This window comes from Zingiber officinale, chromosome 7A (assembly GCF_018446385.1).
Source record: "Zingiber officinale cultivar Zhangliang chromosome 7A, Zo_v1.1, whole genome shotgun sequence".
Classification (NCBI taxonomy): domain Eukaryota; kingdom Viridiplantae; phylum Streptophyta; class Magnoliopsida; order Zingiberales; family Zingiberaceae; genus Zingiber; species Zingiber officinale.
The window spans coordinates 86921871-86946266 of record NC_055998.1 but is presented as its reverse complement, the minus strand read 5'-3'; the positions used below and the strand labels follow the sequence as shown (position 1 = coordinate 86946266).

Sequence of the window (24396 nt, the reverse complement as noted above, 5' to 3'; positions counted from 1 at the left end):
CACCTTATCTCTATGTCATCATCCATATCCATCTCTTCTTCTCGAGTATGAACCAAAGACGTCTAGTTTTTCAAACAATACCTACCATTTTGAATAACTTTCACCAGGGCCGGCCCTGAGGCATGTCACCGGGGGCGACGGCCTAGGGCCCCTGATTTTTAAGGGCCCCCAAATTTGACATGCATATACAATATATATTATATATAATTAGATTGTTTTAATAAAAATCCAAAAAAAAATATATTTTATTAGATTATTTTAATAAAGGTCCAAATATATATATGTTGTTGCATTGTTTTAATAAAGGTCCCAAAAATATATATTTCATTAAAATTTAAGAAAAAAAGAAAAAAAAAAAAGGAGTGTAAACTATCCTTTTTCCCCTTTCTAAGACTTTATTTATGGTACAACTCTTTTTTCATTAATTCGTTTACAGAAGTCAGAAGACTCTGAAGAATAAAGTCTTAATCTTGGACCATAATTTTCTCCCTTCTCCTTTGAATATCTTCTAATTAAATTAGAAAAGTCAATTATTCAATTGAAATTTTAGTTTCATCAATATAATCATTCATCAATATATAAACTTACAACGTAAGTTACCCACTTATCTATATTTTTTCTTATTGTCAATATTCAATGATTTTTAATATTATATTAGAGTTCAATATTTTATGATTTTTCTTGCAGATTTAAAAGTGTTTAAATAAATCATCCCAATTTTAATCATCATAAAATAGATTATATCGATTGGTTCGAGCACAAATAAGACTTTATTCCTCTTTCACTATTATTTTCACTGCTTATGTTTATTTCATTGCTAGCTTTGTTGCTAGTTTTGGTGTTTTATTTTTACAATTAAAATTTGTAGTATAAACATGTTTCTAAGGAAATATCATTCTGGGAGTCAAAAAAGAAACAAAAAAAAAAGAATGGAATATATTATTAAAACTTACAACGGTGTTCTTCATAAGTTTTTTAAAGTCAGCTCTTCAATTGAATGTTCAGTTGATGAATTACAAGAAGAAAGTGAAGAAGAACTAAATGATCATGCAACAAATAAACAACAATCAAGTAATCAAGAAGAACTAAATGATTATACAATCAATGAGCGGGAAGAATTGAGATAAAGTGATGATCATAATCATGCAATGAATGAGCAAGAAGAATTAAGCGAAAATGATAATAATGATTTGAATGTAAATAACTTGACAATTTTATACATTGAAAATGAAGTGTTAGAAAAATTTGATTTTGAAGACCTTATAAATGATTTTACTTCTCAAAATACTAGAAGATCTAGATTTTTTTCAATAATTATTTTATACTTTTTTTTTTGTATTTGTAGGTATCACACATTTTTGAAGAAACTTGGGAAACGTATTTTCTATGATGTTACAATTTTTTAAGAGTCTTGAGAAATATATTTTGTATGTAGTTTATCATATTTTAAATAAAATATATTAATTTCTAAATTTTTCTATTAAATTCTATTTAAATTGTAGGTTAGTAAAAAAAAATCTTATAGAGGTTGCTTTTCTCTTTTCGCCAAGGGCCCCAAAGAGGTCCCTTTTCTTTTTTTGCCAAGGGCCCCCGAAAGTCAGGGCCGACCCTGACTTTCACATGATGAGGGACCCCTAGCATTAAATGTACATGCCTAGTCTATCCTCCAACTGATTAGCTTATCTATTCTTCTTCCATTCCACCATTAATGGTCGCTAATTTTGACTTCAATATCATTTTTAATTCCTCAAAGCGTTGATATATTTATCTTCATCATTGCATTCCTTCCAACTCACATCTTCTTCGCCTCTTTCCAAGAGAGATAATCAACTTATGAATGGCTCTTAATTGGGATTTCAAGGTGATTTCTAGTTCCACAAAGCATGTTATAGTTATATTTGTTTCTTTAATACTGTTGAGCACTAGAGCAAGCTGTGACGATTCTCTACATGCCATCAAGGGGAGCAACTGCTTGGAGAGTGAAAGAAGAGCTTTGATTGCCATCAAGAGCGATATGTATGATCCTGGCGAGTGGTTATCTTCATGGACCGGCTATGATTGCTGCAAGTGGAGAGGAGTTGCTTGCGACAATGTTACAGGCTATGTCACGAGGCTTGACCTTCACTATCCCTATGAATATATTCCATGGATGGAGAGTATTGGTGCAAGTGTCACGCCCCAGAGGAGTCTCTGTCCGAAGAAATTTCGGCAGCATCTCCCCTGTACGGCGGACAATATGAAACTTTCTACATATCACATATACTTCAGCCACAGGCGGCTGGAATGATAACAAAAATAAAAACAAACACCACGCAGTTTATAAAGATATTCAGCCTCTGGCTGTCACAACCACGCAGTTAATAATAGTAATCAATAATAGTAGGACTCTGACTCGAAATCCACCCTACTCCACTACACTCATAAAGCTCAAATCCAACGAACTCACCTCTTCTGCCGTCCAGGCAGGCATATAGTAGAATAAAAACCAAACCATCCAAAAGACCATCAAACGGTAACAATCCGTACAATATCCATAAATAAAATCCAAAACAAAACTAAAACATAGTCTGATGGAAGAAAAACCAAAATAAAGCAAATAACAACCTAGTAGAGAACTAGCTCTACGTGCAGATGGGGGGCCAGCGACTGGAACTTCTCCGGACAGCCTCAACCTGAAAATATCAACAATGGAGGCGGGTGAGTCATAATAAAACAAATAACAGACAACACTAATCATGCGTACAGTCTCACGAATATGAGGAGGATAAATGCAACTGAAATGAAATCAAAAGATAACTGTACTGACCGGATCAAAGTATAAAGGTAACAGGTCGTCAGACCGAGTGAGTCATAATCCTGTATGCATGTCAATCAATGCATCCAAACAAATGCAGCATATAAGTGCAGCAATCACAAGCAAATAAAAATGCAATAAATGCATATGTCAACCCCATACTCTGAAATCAATGCTCCTGTGCAATGACAGAGTAAACGGGATGCTATCGGAGTACTCCTGTCCTGTGACCCCAAATCATAAATGGGGGAGCTCAATGCTCTCATCTCCCAGTACACGATGACGGGGAGGATATCTCTGCCGGCTACCACGCTGAGTCTCCTGACCAACGGAGCCAAACAAAGTCCACCATCTGCCGGCTACCACGCTGCTACCCTAAATGCCAACGGAGCCAAACAGAGCGGAACTGACTGCCGGCTACCACGCTGAGTCACCTGACCAACGGAGCCAAACAGCAGAACCGCCACACACCAGCCAGATATACAAATCCATGGGTGATGTGTGCAGTACATGTAACTGGCGATGAGCTCAACCAAAGTAGAGCCGACAATCGCACAGCATGCAATCATGATGCATGATACTGAACATGGCAATCTCATGAATAACATGGCATGATCCATATAAATAGATACAAAGTGTGTACCACAAGAAGACGTATCAAATAGAAGGTACACAAATCGAAGAGGGTATCAAATAAACCCTAGATCCAGAATATAACAGAGCATGTGGTTAGGTCACTACCTAAGGCATATGTGATCAGGTAGATAATATGCAGTGCAGAATAAATAAACAAACAACATGTACTAATCATGTAGTGACCAACCGAAATAAACAGGTAACACAATTACTGTTATATGTTAAACATATTATCATGCATATCAAAAGACATAAGTCAAAGTACCCGCCTCCAATCGAAATGGTCCAACTCGGACGTCGAGATGCTCGTCTCGAATCAAAGTCCTGTGTTAAATCGCACAGTTTAGCTAATTTAATTATAAACAAATAGCTAAACAAATTTCTAACCCACTAACCAGTTAGGGTTAGTTTCGTTAACCCCAATTACACCATTACATAACTTCCAAACCTAATTATTAATTATTGCTAACTCAACTAGCAATAATCTACCACAAATATCAAAACCCTAATCCTTACCTTAATTCAACAGGCAGGAAAGGTGCTGTCGATTGCTACAAAAAGTGGCTGCCGGAATAGGGCAACTCTAATATCGCCGATCTGTTGTACCAAGGATCTGAAAAACCAAAAGGTACCGATCTAATGTTATGATCAACAGTAGCTATAGAACAAGAACAGAACACTAGATCACGACCTAAACTCTCACCTTTCTGTCACAATACCGTATCACCACTGCTCTGAGGAGGAAGAAATGCTCACAGCTAGGGCACAGAGGATTCCCGGCCGGCAGCACTGCTGTGAGAAGGTCTCGGCTCCGGTTAGAGTGGCGGCAGAGAAGTAGAAGGGCACAGAGCGATCGGCGGTGGCTCTAGTCGCCGGCGGCAGAGAAGAAATTGGCCGGCACTGTGCAAAAGAGCAACAGCGGCAGTACACAGGGAGGAACTAGGCACCGGAGACTGGTGCTGAACCTGTGGCCGGCGCTCGGCTTCGTCTCGGCGCTGCCACCAATCGAGAGAAGGCGCGGGTTCTCGGGTGGCGGCGCTAGGGCACACGGAAAGAAGAAGAAAACAAGGTTCGGGGTTCGGCCGGCGGTAGAACTAAGGCAGAGAGGAGGGTCGTTGGCGTCGGCAGAGGAGAGAACCGCCGGGGCCGGCGGTTAGGGCAAGGAGTCGAGCACGAGGAAGAGGCGTCGGCGCGAGGAGAAAGGGTGCGCTCAGGTGCGCGAGTGAGAAAAGAAACGGCGAGGAAATAAAGAAAAATATAAAGAAAAAGAAAAAGAAAAGGAAAAGGAAAAGAAAATAAATCTTTTCCTCATTAAAACAGGGTAACCTAAACAGACCTTTCCCGGACCCTGTTTTTGTCCCCGTTAACATGTCCATACGAGCTCCGAAAAATTCTCGAAAAATTTCTAAAAATTCCGGAAAATTCCCTTATCATTTTCGGTATTTTACATTCTCCCCCACTAATAAAAATTTGGTCCCCAAATTTCGTTATCTACCATCAGCAAGTACTAACAACAGATATATAGTAGAAATGCTGAACGGTAAATAAATCACATACCTCAAGTGAAAAGATGGGATATCAAGATGGGGATATCGAGCTCGGATCGTATCCTCAAGCTCCCAAGTAGCCTCCTCGTCTGAATGAGGCTGCCATCCGACTTTAACCAGCCGGATAGTCTTGTTCCGCAACTGACGCTCCTTCCGGTCGAGAATCCGTACCGGAATCTTCTCATAAGTAATGTCAGGCTGAAAGGAGAACTGAGATTATCTATCAACACATGTATCAGATCGGGTACGTATCTCCTCAGCGTAGATATGTGGAATACGACGTGAACGCCTGCCAAAGACGGCAATAGTGCCACCCGATAAGCTACTGCTCCAATCCTTTCCGAGATCTGGAAAGGTCCAATGTATCGCGGAGCTAGCTTACCCCTGAGGCCAATCTCTTCATCTCTTTCGTGGGTGAAACTCGCAGAAATACCTGGTCGCAAATGAAGAACTCTAAGGGTCTCCGACTCCGGTCAGCATAACACTTCTAGCAGTCTTATGCCTCTGACATCCTCCGTCCGATAGTAAGGACCACTCTGCCTCGCTGAGCTCTATGAGGTCCCAACAACTGGGCATCTCGGATTCTCATCCTGATCTACGACTGAGCACTTATGGTAACAAGACTACCCTGCTCGGTCTGTCCCTGCTCCTCAAGGTCTAACACAGAGAAACCCTGAATCAAGTCTATAACCACCACTCGGTAGCAAGTTAAAGTCCCTCTGGACTTCTGGCTAAGTGCATCGGCAACCACATTAGCTTTTCCCGGGTGATAGCTAATGGTACACTCATAATCCTTCAGGAACTCCATCCATCTCCTCTGTCGAAGATTAAGTTCCTTCCAAGTAAAACAGATATTTGAGATTCGATGATCAGTGAGAATCTCAAGGTAATATCATACAGGTAATGCTGCCAAATCTTCAGGGCAAAAATAATAGCAGCCAACTCCAGATCATGAACTGAGTATTTTCTTCTCAGGCTCCCTCAACTATCGAGAAGCATATAAAAATACTCAACCGTGCTGCATCAGAACAGCACGCGTCGGTGTAGAGGACAAATCCGTCCTCTCCAGAAGGTAAAAACCAAAAATCGAAGCCGACAACAATCTCCGCTTCAGCTCCTAGAAGCTGATCTTGCAATCCTCAATCCAAGTAAACTTCACGCCTTTCATGGTCACGCGTGAAAGTAGCATAGCTATGTGGAAGAAACCCTCGACGAAAAGTCTGTAATATCCTGCGAGTCATAAAAGACTGCGGATCTCCTACACTGATTTCGGCTGCTCCCAACGGTAACAACCTCTATCTCCTGTGGAACCACGGTACACTCCTACTGGTGACCGTGTGTCCCAAACATCATAACAAAAGACAATCCAAACCAGCACTACTGATAATCACATATAGATGTTCTCGTCGAATCATCTCTAGATCTATGCAAAGGTAGTGTACGTGACTCACCTCGGATCCGTAATAGATCACAACATCGTCCACAAAGATAATGGACACCTATACAAACATCCTCGACATACTAGGATCATCGAGTCCCTGGAAACATCTAAGGCACTGTAAGCCTATATGACAAAAAACCAAGACACATAATGTCCATATCACAGACATTCCTATCCATAAGATCTCCAATAATAAATCAAAAAAAAAAAATATATGATCATCAATAACATAAATCACCAAAGAATAAATCCTCCAGGGTGAGAGCAACGCTCCATCACAGGAAACACCACATATGTGGGAGCAACGCTCTACCACAAGAAATCCTCAATATGTGGGAGCAACACTCCACCACAAATAATCTGAAATATGTATCTGCAATAAATATAGGAGCAATGCTCCGCTACCAGCAATCCGTGATATGTGGGAGCAAGCTCCACCACAAAACAATACCTAAGTACCTCAAGGCACCTAACTATCCAGCTAGAGACTGTACAAGATCTCTCTACCACAATTCACTGTGGTTAGCCTAGAATATAACAACCTAATAACTAATCAAATCCATCATCAACTCTATCAGCATCCTAGTGGATCATCCACTGATAGGAAAATTAGTTGATGGGTTAATTCAACAAATGACATAATGCAGTCACTCCACATTCTGCATTCAGTATAAGTAGAATCATCATACTGCTACCAATAATACATCTAGCACACATGCTCACACAACATATGTATGATCAACAAAAACCGCCAATTATTATACACCAAACATACTCACAACTCAGGTATAATCAGTATAATACCTCCAACAATACATACCGAACACGTGTCCAAAATCAATGTAGGTAAAATCAACAATACACCTCAAACAACGCTCATATGACATATCTTCACCTATGCCAAGAGTATAACCAACATATATTTCCAATAAAGCATACTAAACCCAGGTGCACTCACAAATCAAACATAATCAAAAAGGTTACCTCAGATACCACACCAAACACATATGTACATATCACAACTCAGATTAAATCGACAAAATGCTTCCATCAAAACACCACCGATGTACTTATACTACATCTCGGATTTAATCAACAAGCTATCCTCAATAATACCTTCAGATACATACACCGAACTACATATCTATGATCCACCAGGAACCTTCAAATCATATCAGAACATGGATATATATACTACTGGCAAATGGACAGTCTACCATAGGACTCCTACAACACATAACAATCATAATATACATGCAACATAGACATGCAAAATCAGCATACCAGCTCAACCAAAGAGACCAACCTTATGCTACCAATACTCATGGGTTACGGTATATCTAAACAAAATTCATGCATATGAATCAAGCATGAATACACCAATCAAAAGCAACCCTAAATAAAACAGCCTAATCATCCAGTAACAACCCTGCTATAGGTTCAAAGGAATTAGTATTGGACAAGAAAGATATACACACCATGGTATAACATTGCCAGTCAATGTTATACACTACCCAAGACTATATCAAATGGGAAAAATTTTATCATCATAAATCCAAATGTACTCTTCCAATATACACTAGTAACAATTGTATCCCATAAGTGTTAAGCAATTAGCTCTACACTTCCTTACATCAGCGGGGTCACATATCCCAAACACCCTCTAAGTTAACCCACCAGGTATATACAATCCACGGTCAAAATCTTCATAGAATAGGATACATCGATCCTTTATAACCTATCCAAGCCGATAATGATATATGGCTAAATCAGTCATTTTCACGTCAGTACAAAACATGTACTCAAATGTGCTCTAGATACATAACTAAGCACAAATAACCTAAAGGTTCGAACCTCTAAAAATAGATCATGGCAATCCTTTACAGATCAACCAACAAAACTAAATCATTTCATGGGTCAATTCAACACTAATTACATCAACTCAAACTAGAGAATGTCAACCCACATAATACCATATGTATAAATGTGTACGACCCAAAATAAAAAGTCAGAATTCAAGATCATCTAGACACTCTCATTTTTATCCTCAAAAATATCAGCCCACATAATATCAGATGAATCAGTCTCTACTCCCCATGAGGGCAAGTTAGCATTCAAAACATCGATCATTATATATCCACATAGTCCCCAAATCAGAGGAAGCATATATCATATATTTTTTTTTCCATCCTGTTAACTATCCATAACCAACTAGATTTATTAAAATCTCATAGGCACATTCAACCGTAAACTCTCCAGCACCCAATTTTTAATCTGATCACCAACCATAATCATCAAAATAGTTATCCACTAAAAGATCATCAACAACCACATAACATTTACTCTCTTAAATCATTAGAAATCAACACATCAAAATATCTGATCTCACAATATCCCTCAACCTCAAACCATTCTCAACAATGATCAAACATGGTAACTCCCCTAATGAACAATTTCCATCGTACCTGATACCCTAATATCCAAAAGATATCAGTATAAAAACTCTACTGGCTAAGTCAACAGGAATAAGTAGTATCATCCACTACTCAGCTAACAATAGCAGAGGCTGGTATGTGCCTCCATCTCCTACTAGTAGTAACAGAAGCTCAAACTACTGATGGTATGATGTGCAAAATCACCAGAGACTATAATCCTTGATCTCTATTAAGGTCAACCATGCTCAATGGCTAACCCATCACATGTAATATAGGCTATAGCAATCAGACAGGTACTAAAGATAAAGTGCTAATAGATGTCATAACTATCATAAAATAAACATCATACCTATTTGCCGTCTGGAGATGTTCCATCGCTGTCCAGCCCCCAACTTCTGACCTCAAAATTCCGAACGAGAAAATCGCCGGAAATCCATATAAATCCGAAACAGAAATCCAAACCCAATCATAATGGAAAAATCCATGTCACTCAAACAACTACCCAGTTTGACTCGCAAACTTGGGCTAATCCAAAAATCCAGAATACCCAAAAATAGGTATCCGATAAATCACCAGAACACCGAAGCAGGTATCATAACCCGCTCTGATACCAAATAAATTGGTATCAGATAAATCTTAAAAAATCCAACACACGAAAATCCAACAAGTATCGCCAAACTTTAGCGCTCTGATACCATATCAATTAGTATCAGGTTATACCAACTATGCAAAATACGAAAACAAAGATCGTAAAAATCCAAAACACACAGCAAGTATCGTATACCTGCTCTGATACCACTAAATTGTCACGCCCCAGAGGAGTCTCTGTCCGAAGAAATTTCGGCAGCATCTCCCCTGTACGGCGGACAATATGAAACTTTCTACATATCACATATACTTCAGCCACAGGCGGCTGGAATGATAACAAAAATAAAAACAAACACCACGCAGTTTATAAAGATATTCAGCCTCTGGCTGTCACAACCACGCAGTTAATAATAGTAATCAATAATAGTAGGACTCTGACTCGAAATCAACCCTACCCCACTACACTCATAAAGCTCAAATCCAACGAACTCACCTCTTCTGCCGTCCAGGCAGGCATATAGTAGAATAAAAACCAAACCATCCAAAAGACCATCAAACGGTAACAATCCGTACAATATCCATAAATAAAATCCAAAACAAAACTAAAACATAGTCTGATGGAAGAAAAACCAAAATAAAGCAAATAACAACCTAGTAGAGAACTAGCTCTACGTGCAGATGGGGGGCCAGCGACTGGAACTGCTCCGGACAGCCTCAACCTGAAAATATCAACAATGGAGGCGGGGTGAGTCCAACACTCAGCAGGTACAACTGATAAAACAAATAACAGACAACACTAATCATGCGTACAGTCTCCTGAATATGAGGAGGATAAATGCAACTGAATGAAATCAGAAGATAACTGTACTGACCGGATCAAAGTATAAAGGTAACAGGTCGTCAGACCGAGTGAGTCATAATCCTGTATGCATGTCAATCAATGCATCCAAACAAATGCAGCATATAAGTGCAGCAATCACAAGCAAATAAAAATGCAATAAATGCATATGTCAACCCCATACTCTGAAATCAATGCTCCTGTGCAATGACAGAGTAAACAGGATCTTGTCCTACTCTCCTGTGACCCCAAATCATAAATGGGGAGCTCAATGCTCTCATCTCCCAAAGACACGATCAGAGGGAGGATCTCTGCCGCGCCGAGTCTCGACCAGCGGAGCCAAACAAAGTCCACCATCTGCCGAACGCTGCTACCCTAAATGCCAACGAAGCCAAACAGAGCGGAATCGGCTACCACGCTGAGTCACCGACCAACGGAGCCAAACAGTACCGCCACACACCAGCCAGATATACAAATCCATGGGTGATGTGTGTAGTAACTGGCGATGAGCTCAACCAAAGTAGAGCCGATAATCGCACAAAGATGCAATCATGATGCATGATCTCTGAACATGGCAATCTCATGAATAACATGGCATGATCCATATAAATAGATACAAAGTGTGTACCACAAGAAGACGTATCAAATAGAAGGTACACAAATCGAAGAGGGTATCAAATAAACCCTAGGTCCAGAATATAACAGAGCATGTGGTTAGGTCACTACCTAAGGCATATGTGATCAGGTAGATAATATGCAGTGCAGAATAAATAAACAAACAACATGTACTAATCATGTAGTGACCAACCGAAATAAACAGGTAACACAATTACTGTTATATGTTAAACATATTATCATGCATATCAAAAGACATAAGTCAAAGTACCCGCCTCCAATCGAAATGGTCCAACTCGGACGTCGAGATGCTCGTCTCGAATCAAAGTCCTGTGTTAAATCGCACAGTTTAGCTAATTTAATTATAAACAAATAGCTAAACAAATTTCTAACCCACTAACCAGTTAGGGTAAGTTTCGTTAACCCCAATTACACCATTACATAACTTCCAAACCTAATTATTAATTATTGCTAACTCAACTAGCAATAATCTACCACAAATATCAAAACCCTAATCCTTACCTTAATTCAACAGGCAGGAAAGGTGCTGTCGATTGCTACAAAAAGTGGCTGCCGGAATAGGGCAACTCTAATATCGCCGATCTGTTGTACCAAGGATCTGAAAAACCAAAAGGTACCGATCTAATGTTATGATCAACAGTAGCTATAGAACAAGAACAGAACACTAGATCACGACCTAAACTCTCACCTTTCTGTCACAATACCGTATCACCACTGCTCTGAGGAGGAAGAAATGCTCACAGCTAGGGCACAGAGGATTCCCGGCCGGCAGCACTGCTGTGAGAAGGTCTCGGCTCCGGTTAGAGTGGCGGCAGAGAAGTAGAAGGGCACAGAGCGATCGGCGGTGGCTCTAGTCGCCGGCGGCAGAGAAGAAATTGGCCGGCACTGTGCAAAAGAGCAACAGCGGCAGTATGGCCGGCGCTCGGCTTCGTCTCGGCGCTGCCACCAATCGAGAGAAGGCGCGGGTTCTCAGGTGGCGGCGCTAGGGCACACGGAAAGAAGAAGAAACAAGGTTCGGGGTTCGGCCGGCGGTAGAACTAAGGCAGAGAGGAGGGTCGCTGGCGTCGGCAGAGGAGAGAACCGCCGGGGCCGGCGGTTAGGGCAAGGAGTCGAGCACGAGGAAGAGGCGTCGGCGCGAGGAGAAAGGGTGCGCTCGGGTGCGCGAGTGAGAAAAGAAACGGCGAGGAAATAAAGAAAAATATAAAGAAAAAGAAAAAGAAAAGGAAAAGGAAAAGAAAATAAATCTTTTCCTCATTAAAACAGGGTAACCTAAACAGACCTTTCCCGGACCCTGTTTTTGTCCCCGTTAACATGTCCATACGAGCTCCGAAAAATTCTCGAAAAATTTCTAAAAATTCCGGAAAATTCCCTTATCATTTTCGGTATTTTACATTCTCCCCCACTAATAAAAATTTGGTCCCCAAATTTCGTTATCTACCATCAGCAAGTACTAACAACAGATATATAGTAGAAATGCTGAACGGTAAATAAATCACATACCTCAAGTGAAAAGATGGGATATCAAGATGGGGATATCGAGCTCGGATCGTATCCTCAAGCTCCCAAGTAGCCTCCTCGTCTGAATGAGGCTGCCATCCGACTTTAACCAGCCGGATAGTCTTATTCTGCAACTGACGCTCCTTCCGGTCGAGAATCCGTACCGGAATCTTCTCATAAGTAATGTCAGGCTGAAAGGAGAACTGAGATTATCTATCAACACATGTATCAGATCGGGTACGTATCTCCTCAGCGTAGATATGTGGAATACGACGTGAACGCCTGCCAAAGACGGCAATAGTGCCACCCGATAAGCTACTGCTCCAATCCTTTCCGAGATCTGGAAAGGTCCAATGTATCGCGGAGCTAGCTTACCCCTGAGGCCAATCTCTTCATCTCTTTCGTGGGTGAAACTCGCAGAAATACCTGGTCGCAAATGAAGAACTCTAAGGGTCTCCGACTCCGGTCAGCATAACACTTCTAGCAGTCTTATGCCTCTGACATCCTCCGTCCGATAGTAAGGACCACTCTGCCTCGCTGAGCTCTATGAGGTCCCAACAACTGGGCATCTCAGATTCTCATCCTGATCTACGACTGAGCACTTATGGTAACAAGACTACCCTGCTCGGTCTGTCCCTGCTCCTCAAGGTCTAACACAGAGAAACCCTGAATCAAGTCTATAACCACCACTCGGTAGCAAGTTAAAGTCCCTCTGGACTTCTGTCTAAGTGCATCAGCAACCACATTAGCTTTTCCCGGGTGATAGCTAATGGTACACTCATAATCCTTCAGGAACTCCATCCATCTCCTCTGTCGAAGATTAAGTTCCTTCCAAGTAAAACAGATATTTGAGATTCGATGATCAGTGAGAATCTCAAGGTAATATCATACAGGTAATGCTGCCAAATCTTCAGGGCAAAAAAAAAATAATAGCAGCCAACTCCAGATCATGAACTGAGTATTTTCTTCTCAGGCTCCCTCAACTATCGAGAAGTATATAAAAATACTCAACCGTGCTGCATCAGAACAGCACCCATACCCTGTAGAAACGCGTCGGTGTAGAGGACAAATCCGTCCTCTCCAGAAGGTAAAAACCAAAAATCGAAGCCGACAACAATCTCCGCTTCAGCTCCTAGAAGCTGATCTTGCAATCCTCAATCCAAGTAAACTTCACGCCTTTCATGGTCACGCGTGAAAGTAGCATAGCTATGTGGAAGAAACCCTCGACGAAAAGTCTGTAATATCCTGCGAGTCATAAAAGACTGCGGATCTCCTACACTGATTTCGGCTGCTCCCAACGGTAACAACCTCTATCTCCTGTGGAACCACGGTACACTCCTACTGGTGACCGTGTGTCCCAAACATCATAACAAAAGACAATCCAAACCAGCACTACTGATAATCACATATAGATGTTCTCGTCGAATCATCTCTAGATCTATGCAAAGGTAGTGTACGTGACTCACCTCGGATCCGTAATAGATCACAACATCGTCCACAAAGATAATGGACACCTATACAAACATCCTCGACATACTAGGATCATCGAGTCCCTGGAAACATCTAAGGCACTGTAAGCCTATATGACAAAAAACCAAGACACATAATGTCCATATCACAGACATTCCTATCCATAAGATCTCCAATAATAAATCAAAAAAAAAAAATATATGATCATCAATAACATAAATCACCAAAGAATAAATCCTCCAGGGTGAGAGCAACGCTCCATCACAGGAAACACCACATATGTGGGAGCAACGCTCTACCACAAGAAATCCTCAATATGTGGGAGCAACACTCCACCACAAATAATCTGAAATATGTATCTGCAATAAATATAGGAGCAATGCTCCGCTACCAGCAATCCGTGATATGTGGGAGCAAGCTCCACCACAAAACAATACCTAAGTACCTCAAGGCACCTAACTATCCAGCTAGAGACTGTACAAGATCTCTCTACCACAATTCACTGTGGTTAGCCTAGAATATAACAACCTAATAACTAATCAAATCCATCATCAACTCTATCAGCATCCTAGTGGATCATCCACTGATAGGAAAATTAGTTGATGGGTTAATTCAACAAATGACATAATGCAGTCACTCCACATTCTGCATTCAGTATAAGTAGAATCATCATACTGCTACCAATAATACATCTAGCACACATGCTCACACAACATATGTATGATCAACAAAAACCGCCAATTATTATACACCAAACATACTCACAACTCAGGTATAATCAGTATAATACCTCCAACAATACATACCGAACACGTGTCCAAAATCAATGTAGGTAAAATCAACAATACACCTCAAACAACGCTCATATGACATATCTTCACCTATGCCAAGAGTATAACCAACATATATTTCCAATAAAGCATACTAAACCCAGGTGCACTCACAAATCAAACATAATCAAAAAGGTTACCTCAGATACCACACCAAACACATATGTACATATCACAACTCAGATTAAATCGACAAAATGCTTCCATCAAAACACCACCGATGTACTTATACTACATCTCGGATTTAATCAACAAGCTATCCTCAATAATACCTTCAGATACATACACCGAACTACATATCTATGATCCACCAGGAACCTTCAAATCATATCAGAACATGGATATATATACTACTGGCAAATGGACAGTCTACCATAGGACTCCTACAACACATAACAATCATAATATACATGCAACATAGACATGCAAAATCAGCATACCAGCTCAACCAAAGAGACCAACCTTATGCTACCAATACTCATGGGTTACGGTATATCTAAACAAAATTCATGCATATGAATCAAGCATGAATACACCAATCAAAAGCAACCCTAAATAAAACAGCCTAATCATCCAGTAACAACCCTGCTATAGGTTCAAAGGAATTAGTATTGGACAAGAAAGATATACACACCATGGTATAACATTGCCAGTCAATGTTATACACTACCCAAGACTATATCAAATGGGAAAAATTTTATCATCATAAATCCAAATGTACTCTTCCAATATACACTAGTAACAATTGTATCCCATAAGTGTTAAGCAATTAGCTCTACACTTCCTTACATCAGCGGGGTCACATATCCCAAACACCCTCTAAGTTAACCCACCAGGTATATACAATCCACGGTCAAAATCTTCATAGAATAGGATACATCGATCCTTTATAACCTATCCAAGCCGATAATGATATATGGCTAAATCAGTCATTTTCACGTCAGTACAAAACATGTACTCAAATGTGCTCTAGATACATAACTAAGCACAAATAACCTAAAGGTTCGAACCTCTAAAAATAGATCATGGCAATCCTTTACAGATCAACCAACAAAACTAAATCATTTCATGGGTCAATTCAACACTAATTACATCAACTCAAACTAGAGAATGTCAACCCACATAATACCATATGTATAAATGTGTACGACCCAAAATAAAAAGTCAGAATTCAAGATCATCTAGACACTCTCATTTTTATCCTCAAAAATATCAGCCCACATAATATCAGATGAATCAGTCTCTACTCCCCATGAGGGCAAGTTAGCATTCAAAACATCGATCATTATATATCCACATAGTCCCCAAATCAGAGGAAGCATATATCATATATTTTTTTTCCATCCTGTTAACTATCCATAACCAACTAGATTTATTAAAATCTCATAGGCACATTCAACCGTAAACTCTCCAGCACCCAATTTTTAATCTGATCACCAACCATAATCATCAAAATAGTTATCCACTAAAAGATCATCAACAACCACATAACATTTACTCTCTTAAATCATTAGAAATCAACACATCAAAATATCTGATCTCACAATATCCCTCAACCTCAAACCATTCTCAACAATGATCAAACATGGTAACTCCCCTAATGAACAATTTCCATCGTACCTGATACCCTAATATCCAAAAGATATCAGTATAAAAACTCTACTGGCTAAGTCAACAGGAATAAGTAGTATCATCCACTACTCAGCTAACAATAGCAGAGGCTGGTATGTGCCTCCATCTCCTACTAGTAGTAACAGAAGCTCAAACTACTGATGGTATGATGTGCAAAATCACCAGAGACTATAATCCTTGATCTCTATTAAGGTCAACCATGCTCAATGGCTAACCCATCACATGTAATATAGGCTATAGCAATCAGACAGGTACTAAAGATAAAGTGCTAATAGATGTCATAACTATCATAAAATAAACATCATACCTATTTGCCGTCTGGAGATGTTCCATCGCTGTCCAGCCCCCAACTTCTGACCTCAAAATTCCGAACGAGAAAATCGCCGGAAATCCATATAAATCCGAAACAGAAATCCAAACCCAATCATAATGGAAAAATCCATGTCACTCAAACAACTACCCAGTTTGACTCGCAAACTTGGGCTAATCCAAAAATCCAGAATACCCAAAAATAGGTATCCGATAAATCACCAGAACACCGAAGCAGGTATCATAACCCGCTCTGATACCAAATAAATTGGTATCAGATAAATCTTAAAAAATCCAACACACGAAAATCCAACAAGTATCGCCAAACTTTAGCGCTCTGATACCATATCAATTAGTATCAGGTTATACCAACTATGCAAAATACGAAAACAAAGATCGTAAAAATCCAAAACACACAGCAAGTATCGTATACCTGCTCTGATACCACTAAATTGTCACGCCCCAGAGGAGTCTCTGTCCGAAGAAATTTCGGCAGCATCTCCCCTGTACGGCGGACAATATGAAACTTTCTACATATCACATATACTTCAGCCACAGGCGGCTGGAATGATAACAAAAATAAAAACAAACACCACGCAGTTTATAAAGATATTCAGCCTCTGGCTGTCACAACCACGCAGTTAATAATAGTAATCAATAATAGTAGGACTCTGACTCGAAATCAACCCTACCCCACTACACTCATAAAGCTCAAATCCAACGAACTCACCTCTTCTGCCGTCCAGGCAGGCATATAGTAGAATAAAAACCAAACCATCCAAAAGACCATCAAACGGTAACAATCCGTACAATATCCATAAATAAAATCCAAAACAAAACTAAAACATAGTCTGATGGAAGAAAAACCAAAATAAAGCAAATAACAACCTAGTAGAGAACTAGCTCTACGTGCAGATGGGGGGCCAGCGACTGGAACTGCTTCAACCTGAAAATATCAACAATGGAGGCGGGGTGAGTCCAACACTCAGCAGGTACAACTGATATGCATAATAAAACAAATAACAGACAACACTAATCATGCGTACAGTCTCCTGAATATGAGGAGGATAAATGCAACTGAAATGAAATCAGAAGATAACTGTACTGACCGGATCAAAGTATAAAGGTAACAAGTCGTCAGACCGAGTGAGTCATAATCCTGTATGCATGTCAATCAATGCATCCAAACAAATGCAGCATATAAGTGCAGCAATCACAAGCAAATAAAATGCAATAAATGCATATGTCAACCCCATACTCTGAAATCAATGCTCCTGGCAATGACAGAGTAAACGGGATGCTGTCGGAGTACTCCTGTCCTGTGACCCCAAATCATAAATGGGGAGCTCAATGCTCTCATCTCCCGGTACACAATGACGGGGAGGTTATCTCTGCCGGCTACCACGCTGAGTCTCCTGACCAACGGAGCCAAACAGAGTCCACCATCTGCCGGCTACCACGCTGCTACCCTAAATGCCAACGGAGCCAAACAGAGTGGAACTGACTGCCGGCTACCACGCTGAGTCCTCAGACCAACGGAGCCAAACAGCAGAACCGCCACACACCAGCCAGATATACAAATCCATGGGTGATGTGTGCAGTACATGTAACTGGCGATGAGCTCAACCAAAGTAGAGCCGACAATCGCACAGCATGCAATCATGATGCATGATACTGAACATGGCAATCTCATGAATAACATGGCATGATCCATATAAATAGATACAAAGTGTGTACCACAAGAAGACGTATCAAATAGAAGGTACACAAATCGAAGAGGGTATCAAATAAACCCTAGATCCAGAATATAACAGAGCATGTGGTTAGGTCACTACCTAAGGCATATGTGATCAGGTAGATAATATGCAGTGCAGAATAAATAAACAAACAACATGTACTAATCATGTAGTGACCAACCGAAATAAACAGGTAACACAATTACTGTTATATGTTAAACATATTATCATGCATATCAAAAGACATAAGTCAAAGTACCCGCCTCCAATCGAAATGGTCCAACTCGGACGTCGAGATGCTCGTCTCGAATCAAAGTCCTGTGTTAAATCGCACAGTTTAGCTAATTTAATTATAAACAAATAGCTAAACAAATTTCTAACCCACTAACCAGTTAGGGTTAGTTTCGTTAACCCCAATTACACCATTACATAACTTCCAAACCTAATTATTAATTATTGCTAACTCAACTAGCAATAATCTACCACAAATATCAAAACCCTAATCCTTACCTTAATTCAACAGGCAGGAAAGGTGCTGTCGATTGCTACAAAAAGTGGCTGCCGGAATAGGGCAACTCTAATATCGCCGATCTGTTGTACCAAGGATCTGAAAAACCAAAAGGTACCGATCTAATGTTATGATCAACAGTAGCTATAGAACAAGAACAGAACACTAGATCACGACCTAAACTCTCACCTTTCTGTCACAATACCGTATCACCACTGCTCTGAGGAGGAAGAAATGCTCACAGCTAGGGCACAGAGGATTCCCGGCCGGCAGCACTGCTGTGAGAAGGTCTCGGCTCCGGTTAGAGTGGCGGCAGAGAAGTAGAAGGGCACAGAGCGATCGGCGGTGGCTCTAGTCGCCGGCGGCAGAGAAGAAATTGGCCGGCACTGTGCAAAAGAGCAACAGCGGCAGTACACAGGGAGGAACTAGGCACCGGAGACTGGTGCTGAACCTGTGGCCGGCGCTCGGCTTCGTCTCGGCGCTGCCACCAATCGAGAGAAGGCGCGGGTTCTCGGGTGGCGGCGCTAGGGCACACGGAAAGAAGAAAACAAGGTTCGGGGTTCGGCCGGCGGTAGAACTAAGGCAGAGAGGAGGGTCGCTGGCGTCGGCAGAGGAGAGAACCGCCGGGGCCGGCGGTTAGGGCAAGGAGTCGAGCACGAGGAAGAGGCGTCGGCGCGAGGAGAAAGGGTGCGCTCGGGTGCGCGAGTGAGAAAAGAAACGGCGAGGAAATAAAGAAAAATATAAAGAAAAAGAAAAAGAAAAGGAAAAGGAAAAGAAAATAAATCTTTTCCTCATTAAAACAGGGTAACCTAAACAGACCTTTCCCGGACCCTGTTTTTGTCCCCGTTAACATGTCCATACGAGCTCCGAAAAATTCTCGAAAAATTTCTAAAAATTCCGGAAAATTCCCTTATCATTTTCGGTATTTTACAGCAAGCAAGGTAAATGCTTCTTTGTTTGAACTGAAGCATTTGAGATACTTGGATTTGAGCTTTAATAACTTCTCATATGCGCATGTACCTGACATGATTGCCTCACTTGTGCACTTGGAATACCTTAACCTCTCCAATACCTTTTCCCGTGGATTAATTTCTCCCCTATTGGGGAACCTTTCCCACTTAAAATACCTCGACCTTGAAAATTGTTGGTCATTGACAATGTTATTCACACATGACTTAAGTTGGCTCTCCAACTTAAATTCTCTACACTATCTCGACATGAGTTGTGTCGACCTCTCTAAAGCAACCAATTGGCTCCACCAAATTAATTTGATTCCTACTCTACAAGTTTTGCTTTTGAGGGATGCAAGTCTCCCACGTGTTCCACATTCTTTACCCACATTTAACCTGACATCCCTCACCATACTCGATCTCAGTGGGTATGAATGGGGCATTAGTGCTTCAATGTTGAGGTGGTTGTCTAATGCCAGTAATCTCGAACACCTCGATCTATCTAGATGCTCGAGGGTGTTTGACTTCGAGGGGCTAGCAGTTGCTTTGGGAGCTCTACATAATTTGAGGAAGTTAGTTTTGTTTGGAAATAAAATAGCAGGAGAAATTTCTACAATTCTGAAGAATGTTAGCAGAATGTTGCAATATTTAGATTTGCGATGGAATTCATTGTTATCTGGAGAAATTTCAACAATTCTGTCCATCCTTCCGCGCCGACTGGAGTTCTTAGCATTACACGATAATAACATCTATGGGAGAATCCCAGAGATGTTAGGGGATTTCACAAGCTTGAGACACTTGAGTATGTCCTACACTCAAATAACTGGAGATATTCCGAGAACAATAGGGAAACTTATCCATTTGGAGTATCTTGATTTGTCTAAAAATCATATAACAGGAGAGATGCCGGTGAATGTAGGAAACCTTACAAATTTGGTATTTCTATATTTGTACGAAAATAATATCACAGGATCAATACCAGAGGGTGTTAGCAATTTTGTTTCCTTGGAGGAATTAGATTTGTCAGAAAATAACATTACTGGAGAAATACCAAAAGCATTGGGGAATCTTCAAAATTTAGTGAAATTAGATTTGCATGCCAACGCTATCAATGGGCAAATACCAGATACTATTGGTAGAATTTCCACCTTAAAGTATCTAGATGTATCAAAGAACCATTTAACAGGAGAAATACCAAAAATGATTGCTAGAATTTCCACCTTGCAACATTTGGATGTATCAGAAAACCACTTAACAGGAGAGATGCCACTGAACCTAGGAAACCTTACAAATTTGGTAGTTCTATATTTGAGAGGAAACAATATCACAGGGCCAATACCAGAGAGTGTAGGTAATTTGGTTTCCTTGGAGGAATTGGATTTGTCTAGAAATAAGATTACCGGAGAAATACCAAAAAGTTTAGGGAGTCTTCAAAATATGTTAAGATTAAATTTACACGCCAACTTTCTCATTGGGCAAATACCAACAACGATTGGTAGAATTTCCAACTTGAATTATTTGGATGTATCAGAGAACCACTTAACAGGAAAAATACCAAAAACAATTGGTATAATTTCCACCTTGAGGTATTTGAATGCATCAGATAATCACTTGACAGGGCAAATACCAAAAACAATTGGTAGAATTTCCAACTTGTTTCAATTAGATATATCAAAAAATCACTTAACAGGAGAAATACCAAAGGCTTTTGGTTGCCTATGCAACCTAGGTGTCCTACAATTGTCATTGAACAATATCAATGGAGAGTTAACAGATCTACTTGATGGCTTATCTAATTGTTCAGAAGGAGGAATGTTATCAAACTTACTTATTGCTGGCAATAATTTGAGTGGAAGAATTCCATCTAGTCTTCTATTGTTAGCTCATTTAGCGGAATTGGACCTCTCCTCGAATTCTCTGCAAGGTAACATGACTAAAGCTCATTTTCCCAGCTTACAAGATTATCGTACTTGAATATATCTTTTAACTCCTTGAATGTTGTTTTTCCGAGTGATTGGTTTCTTCCTTTTAGTGCCTCCGAAATTGATATGAGTTTCTGTCATTTGGGAGGTATGTTTCCCTCATGGATCCAATCCCAAAGATTTTTGTATTCACTATATATATCTATCAAGAGTAGAACTCTTAGGAACAATTCCACTCTGGTTCTCAAATTTCATTCTAACGTACAGTTGGCTTCAAAATCTTGACTTAAGCTCAATTAATCTGAGTGGTCTAATTCCTTCTGTTGGTAGTTTTGAGAGCATGAAAAACTAAAACGAATCAATTGAATAATGTGATAAATACTCACATGGATCTCCCGAAGAACCGCAACCAAAGACGTCGGTCGATGAAGTCGCCGATGAACCGCCGGAGACGTCGCTGCTGCTGTCGCCGAGAAGATCACCACACGGAACCTTCTCGGACTCTTCCACAAACCAAATCCCGTCCCTAGACGTTCTCTCATTGCTCACTGATCACCTCACGCCTGTACTCGCTGATTACCTTCGCATCAGCCTCCCCTCACCTCTAATTGCCTTGGACGCCTCTTATAAGAAGGTTGAGGAAGACGAAGGGGAAAGGACGCCCCTTCGTCTCCTTGGCGTTCCCAGCAAACTGCCGTTTGTGGCAGCGAAAGGGACGAACCCTTTCGTTTGCCAAGTGTAACGCCCAACATCTCCCACTCGTCCAAGTCAATCCATATGGTCACATAGACCATGTCAGTCACATAGACTATAAGGTGATCAAGTCACGAAGACCAGAGTGAAATTAGTCACAAAGACCAAATAAGTCACGAAGACTTTATGAGGATCAAGTCACGAAGACCAGAGCAAAATTTAGTCACAAAGACCAAATAAGTCACATAGACTTTATGAGAATCAAGTCACGAAGACCAGATCAGAACATCCATTCCATACATTAGGGAAAATGGTTCGTGCGACAGCAAGCACAGTGAGCATTCAATTGCTAAGAAGATTGTCACACCTTACTTAGCTGCTCCATAGAACAAATCAGAGACATTAATGTCCATAGAACGAATCATAGACATAAATGGCTTGCCTTTACCCCAGATTAAATTATTTACATCATCATGAACATCTCTAATCCCTCATATTGACCATATGTCAAGAGTATGTTCAACACCTCTAATCAAACAAATTATTCACAATTACATTTTATGTACTGAACTAAAAATGTAACCGGTACCAGTGAATAAATGTCGCAGATATAAATCAATCTTAATCTTCCTTTTTAGCTAGAATCCATTCATTCTAATCAGTCGCTTTCCTAGTTATGCTCCATAGACCGAATCATCCATAGCCAATAGGAAACATGCTAAAGTAGCAGTCACTGACCAGAACTTCAAGTAGACAGCTAAATAGTTACTTAGGGTAAAATTGAGATTAACTTATAATCTCAAGGGTCTCATATAGTAGAGAAGTAGGGATCCATTCTCCTACAACCCTTCTTGTCGCCATAGCACATGTGGTATGAATCACATGCTACGATGTTATTCTTTTTACCAAAAAGAGCGCATGTTTTTTTTCAAATTTAACATCGTACAGATTTCGATCTAGACATTCCCAATGTCTAATCCTAAATTCAACATATGAATTCTAATCTGGCTTCAAGCAGATTCAGTAAATGGTGGGTGCATTTACTCCAATCATTACACAAATGATCTCATCTTGACACAAATATCAAGGCGACCTTAACTTATGGGTATGTCTCTATTCACAGCTACAACAGCTGTCCCATAAGCAACGGTCTTACCTCTATTCGTACTTAACAAATAGAGATGATTGTCCATGTGAGTGGACCAATCCCAATCTGCCAACATGCTTATCGAGACTTTTATTCGAATGTAACCAAGACATATACACTGAATAGATCATGGTATTTTTCATTTATCAAAATGTCTTTACAATTGTTACATTCTTCGAAGTCCCAAAGACTTCATATGCCCATGAAATGACTCTTTAGTCAATGGCTTAGTAAAAGGATCAGCAAGCATTTTTTGTGTAGGGATGTACTCAAGAATAATCTTTTTCTTGTCAACAATATCCCTTACAAAATTATACTTAATTTCTATATGCTTGCCTTTGCTGTGGTATTTGGGATCCTTGGAAAAAGCTATCGCAGCTTGACTGTCACAGTACACAGTAACAGGACTCTCACTATCCTCAGCAATCCCCAGATGCTTCAGGAACCTTCTTAGCCAGACAACCTCTTGCATAGCCGCTGCACAAGCCACATACTCAGCTTCCATTGTCGACAAGGCTACACAAGCCTGCTTCTTGCTGTTCAATGAGATGGCGCCATCATTCAGCAAGAAGACATAGCTAGATGTGGATTTTCTGTCATCAAGGTCCCCTGCCCAATCTGCATCTGAGTAGCCACTTAGGCTCATATCTGATCCTTGGAAACAGAGGCAATAATCAGTTGTTCCTTTAAGATATCTGAATATCCTCTTTACTGCTTTCCAGTGTCTCGATCCTGGGTTTGACTGGAAACGACTAACTAAGCCAACAGCATAGCTTATATTGGGACG

At 40.4% G+C, this 24396-nt stretch overlaps 1 protein-coding gene and 3 long non-coding RNA genes across 4 annotated transcripts; 1 reads left to right on the top strand and 3 right to left on the bottom strand.

Moving 5' to 3' along the window:
* Positions 1-3694: 3694 nt before the first annotated feature.
* Positions 3695-4225, bottom strand: LOC122001714. The gene is made up of 3 exons (XR_006117452.1): positions 4134-4225; positions 3947-4043; positions 3695-3754 (listed from the first exon to the last, which is right to left on the bottom strand). It is a non-coding gene; the product is annotated as an uncharacterized LOC122001714 (long non-coding RNA).
* A 6939-nt stretch (positions 4226-11164) lies between these two features.
* Positions 11165-11695, bottom strand: LOC122001713. The gene is made up of 3 exons (XR_006117451.1): positions 11604-11695; positions 11417-11513; positions 11165-11224 (listed from the first exon to the last, which is right to left on the bottom strand). It is a non-coding gene; the product is annotated as an uncharacterized LOC122001713 (long non-coding RNA).
* A 6952-nt stretch (positions 11696-18647) lies between these two features.
* LOC122001711 lies at positions 18648-19178 on the bottom strand. Its single transcript, XR_006117450.1, has 3 exons — positions 19087-19178; positions 18900-18996; positions 18648-18707 (listed from the first exon to the last, which is right to left on the bottom strand). It is a non-coding gene; the product is annotated as an uncharacterized LOC122001711 (long non-coding RNA).
* Positions 19179-20114: 936 nt separating this feature from the next.
* Positions 20115-21513, top strand: LOC121999498 (LRR receptor-like serine/threonine-protein kinase ERECTA). Its single transcript, XM_042554171.1, has 2 exons — positions 20115-21414; positions 21491-21513. Exons 1-2 carry the CDS (start codon positions 20115-20117, stop codon positions 21511-21513), a joined length of 1323 nt encoding a protein of 440 aa, XP_042410105.1.
* The last annotated feature ends 2883 nt before the right edge of the window (positions 21514-24396 follow it).

What these genes read in the sequence shown, in the direction of transcription:
- LOC121999498 (XM_042554171.1), top strand. Translation starts at nt 20,115, where the DNA reads ATGAGTTGTGTCGACCTCTCTAAAGCAACCAATTGGCTCCACCAAATT. An exon ending in AAAAATACCAAAAACAATTG is followed by an intron (nt 21,415 to 21,490) that starts GTATAATTTCCA and finishes AACAATTGGTAG; the next exon opens with AATTTCCAACTTGTTTCAAT.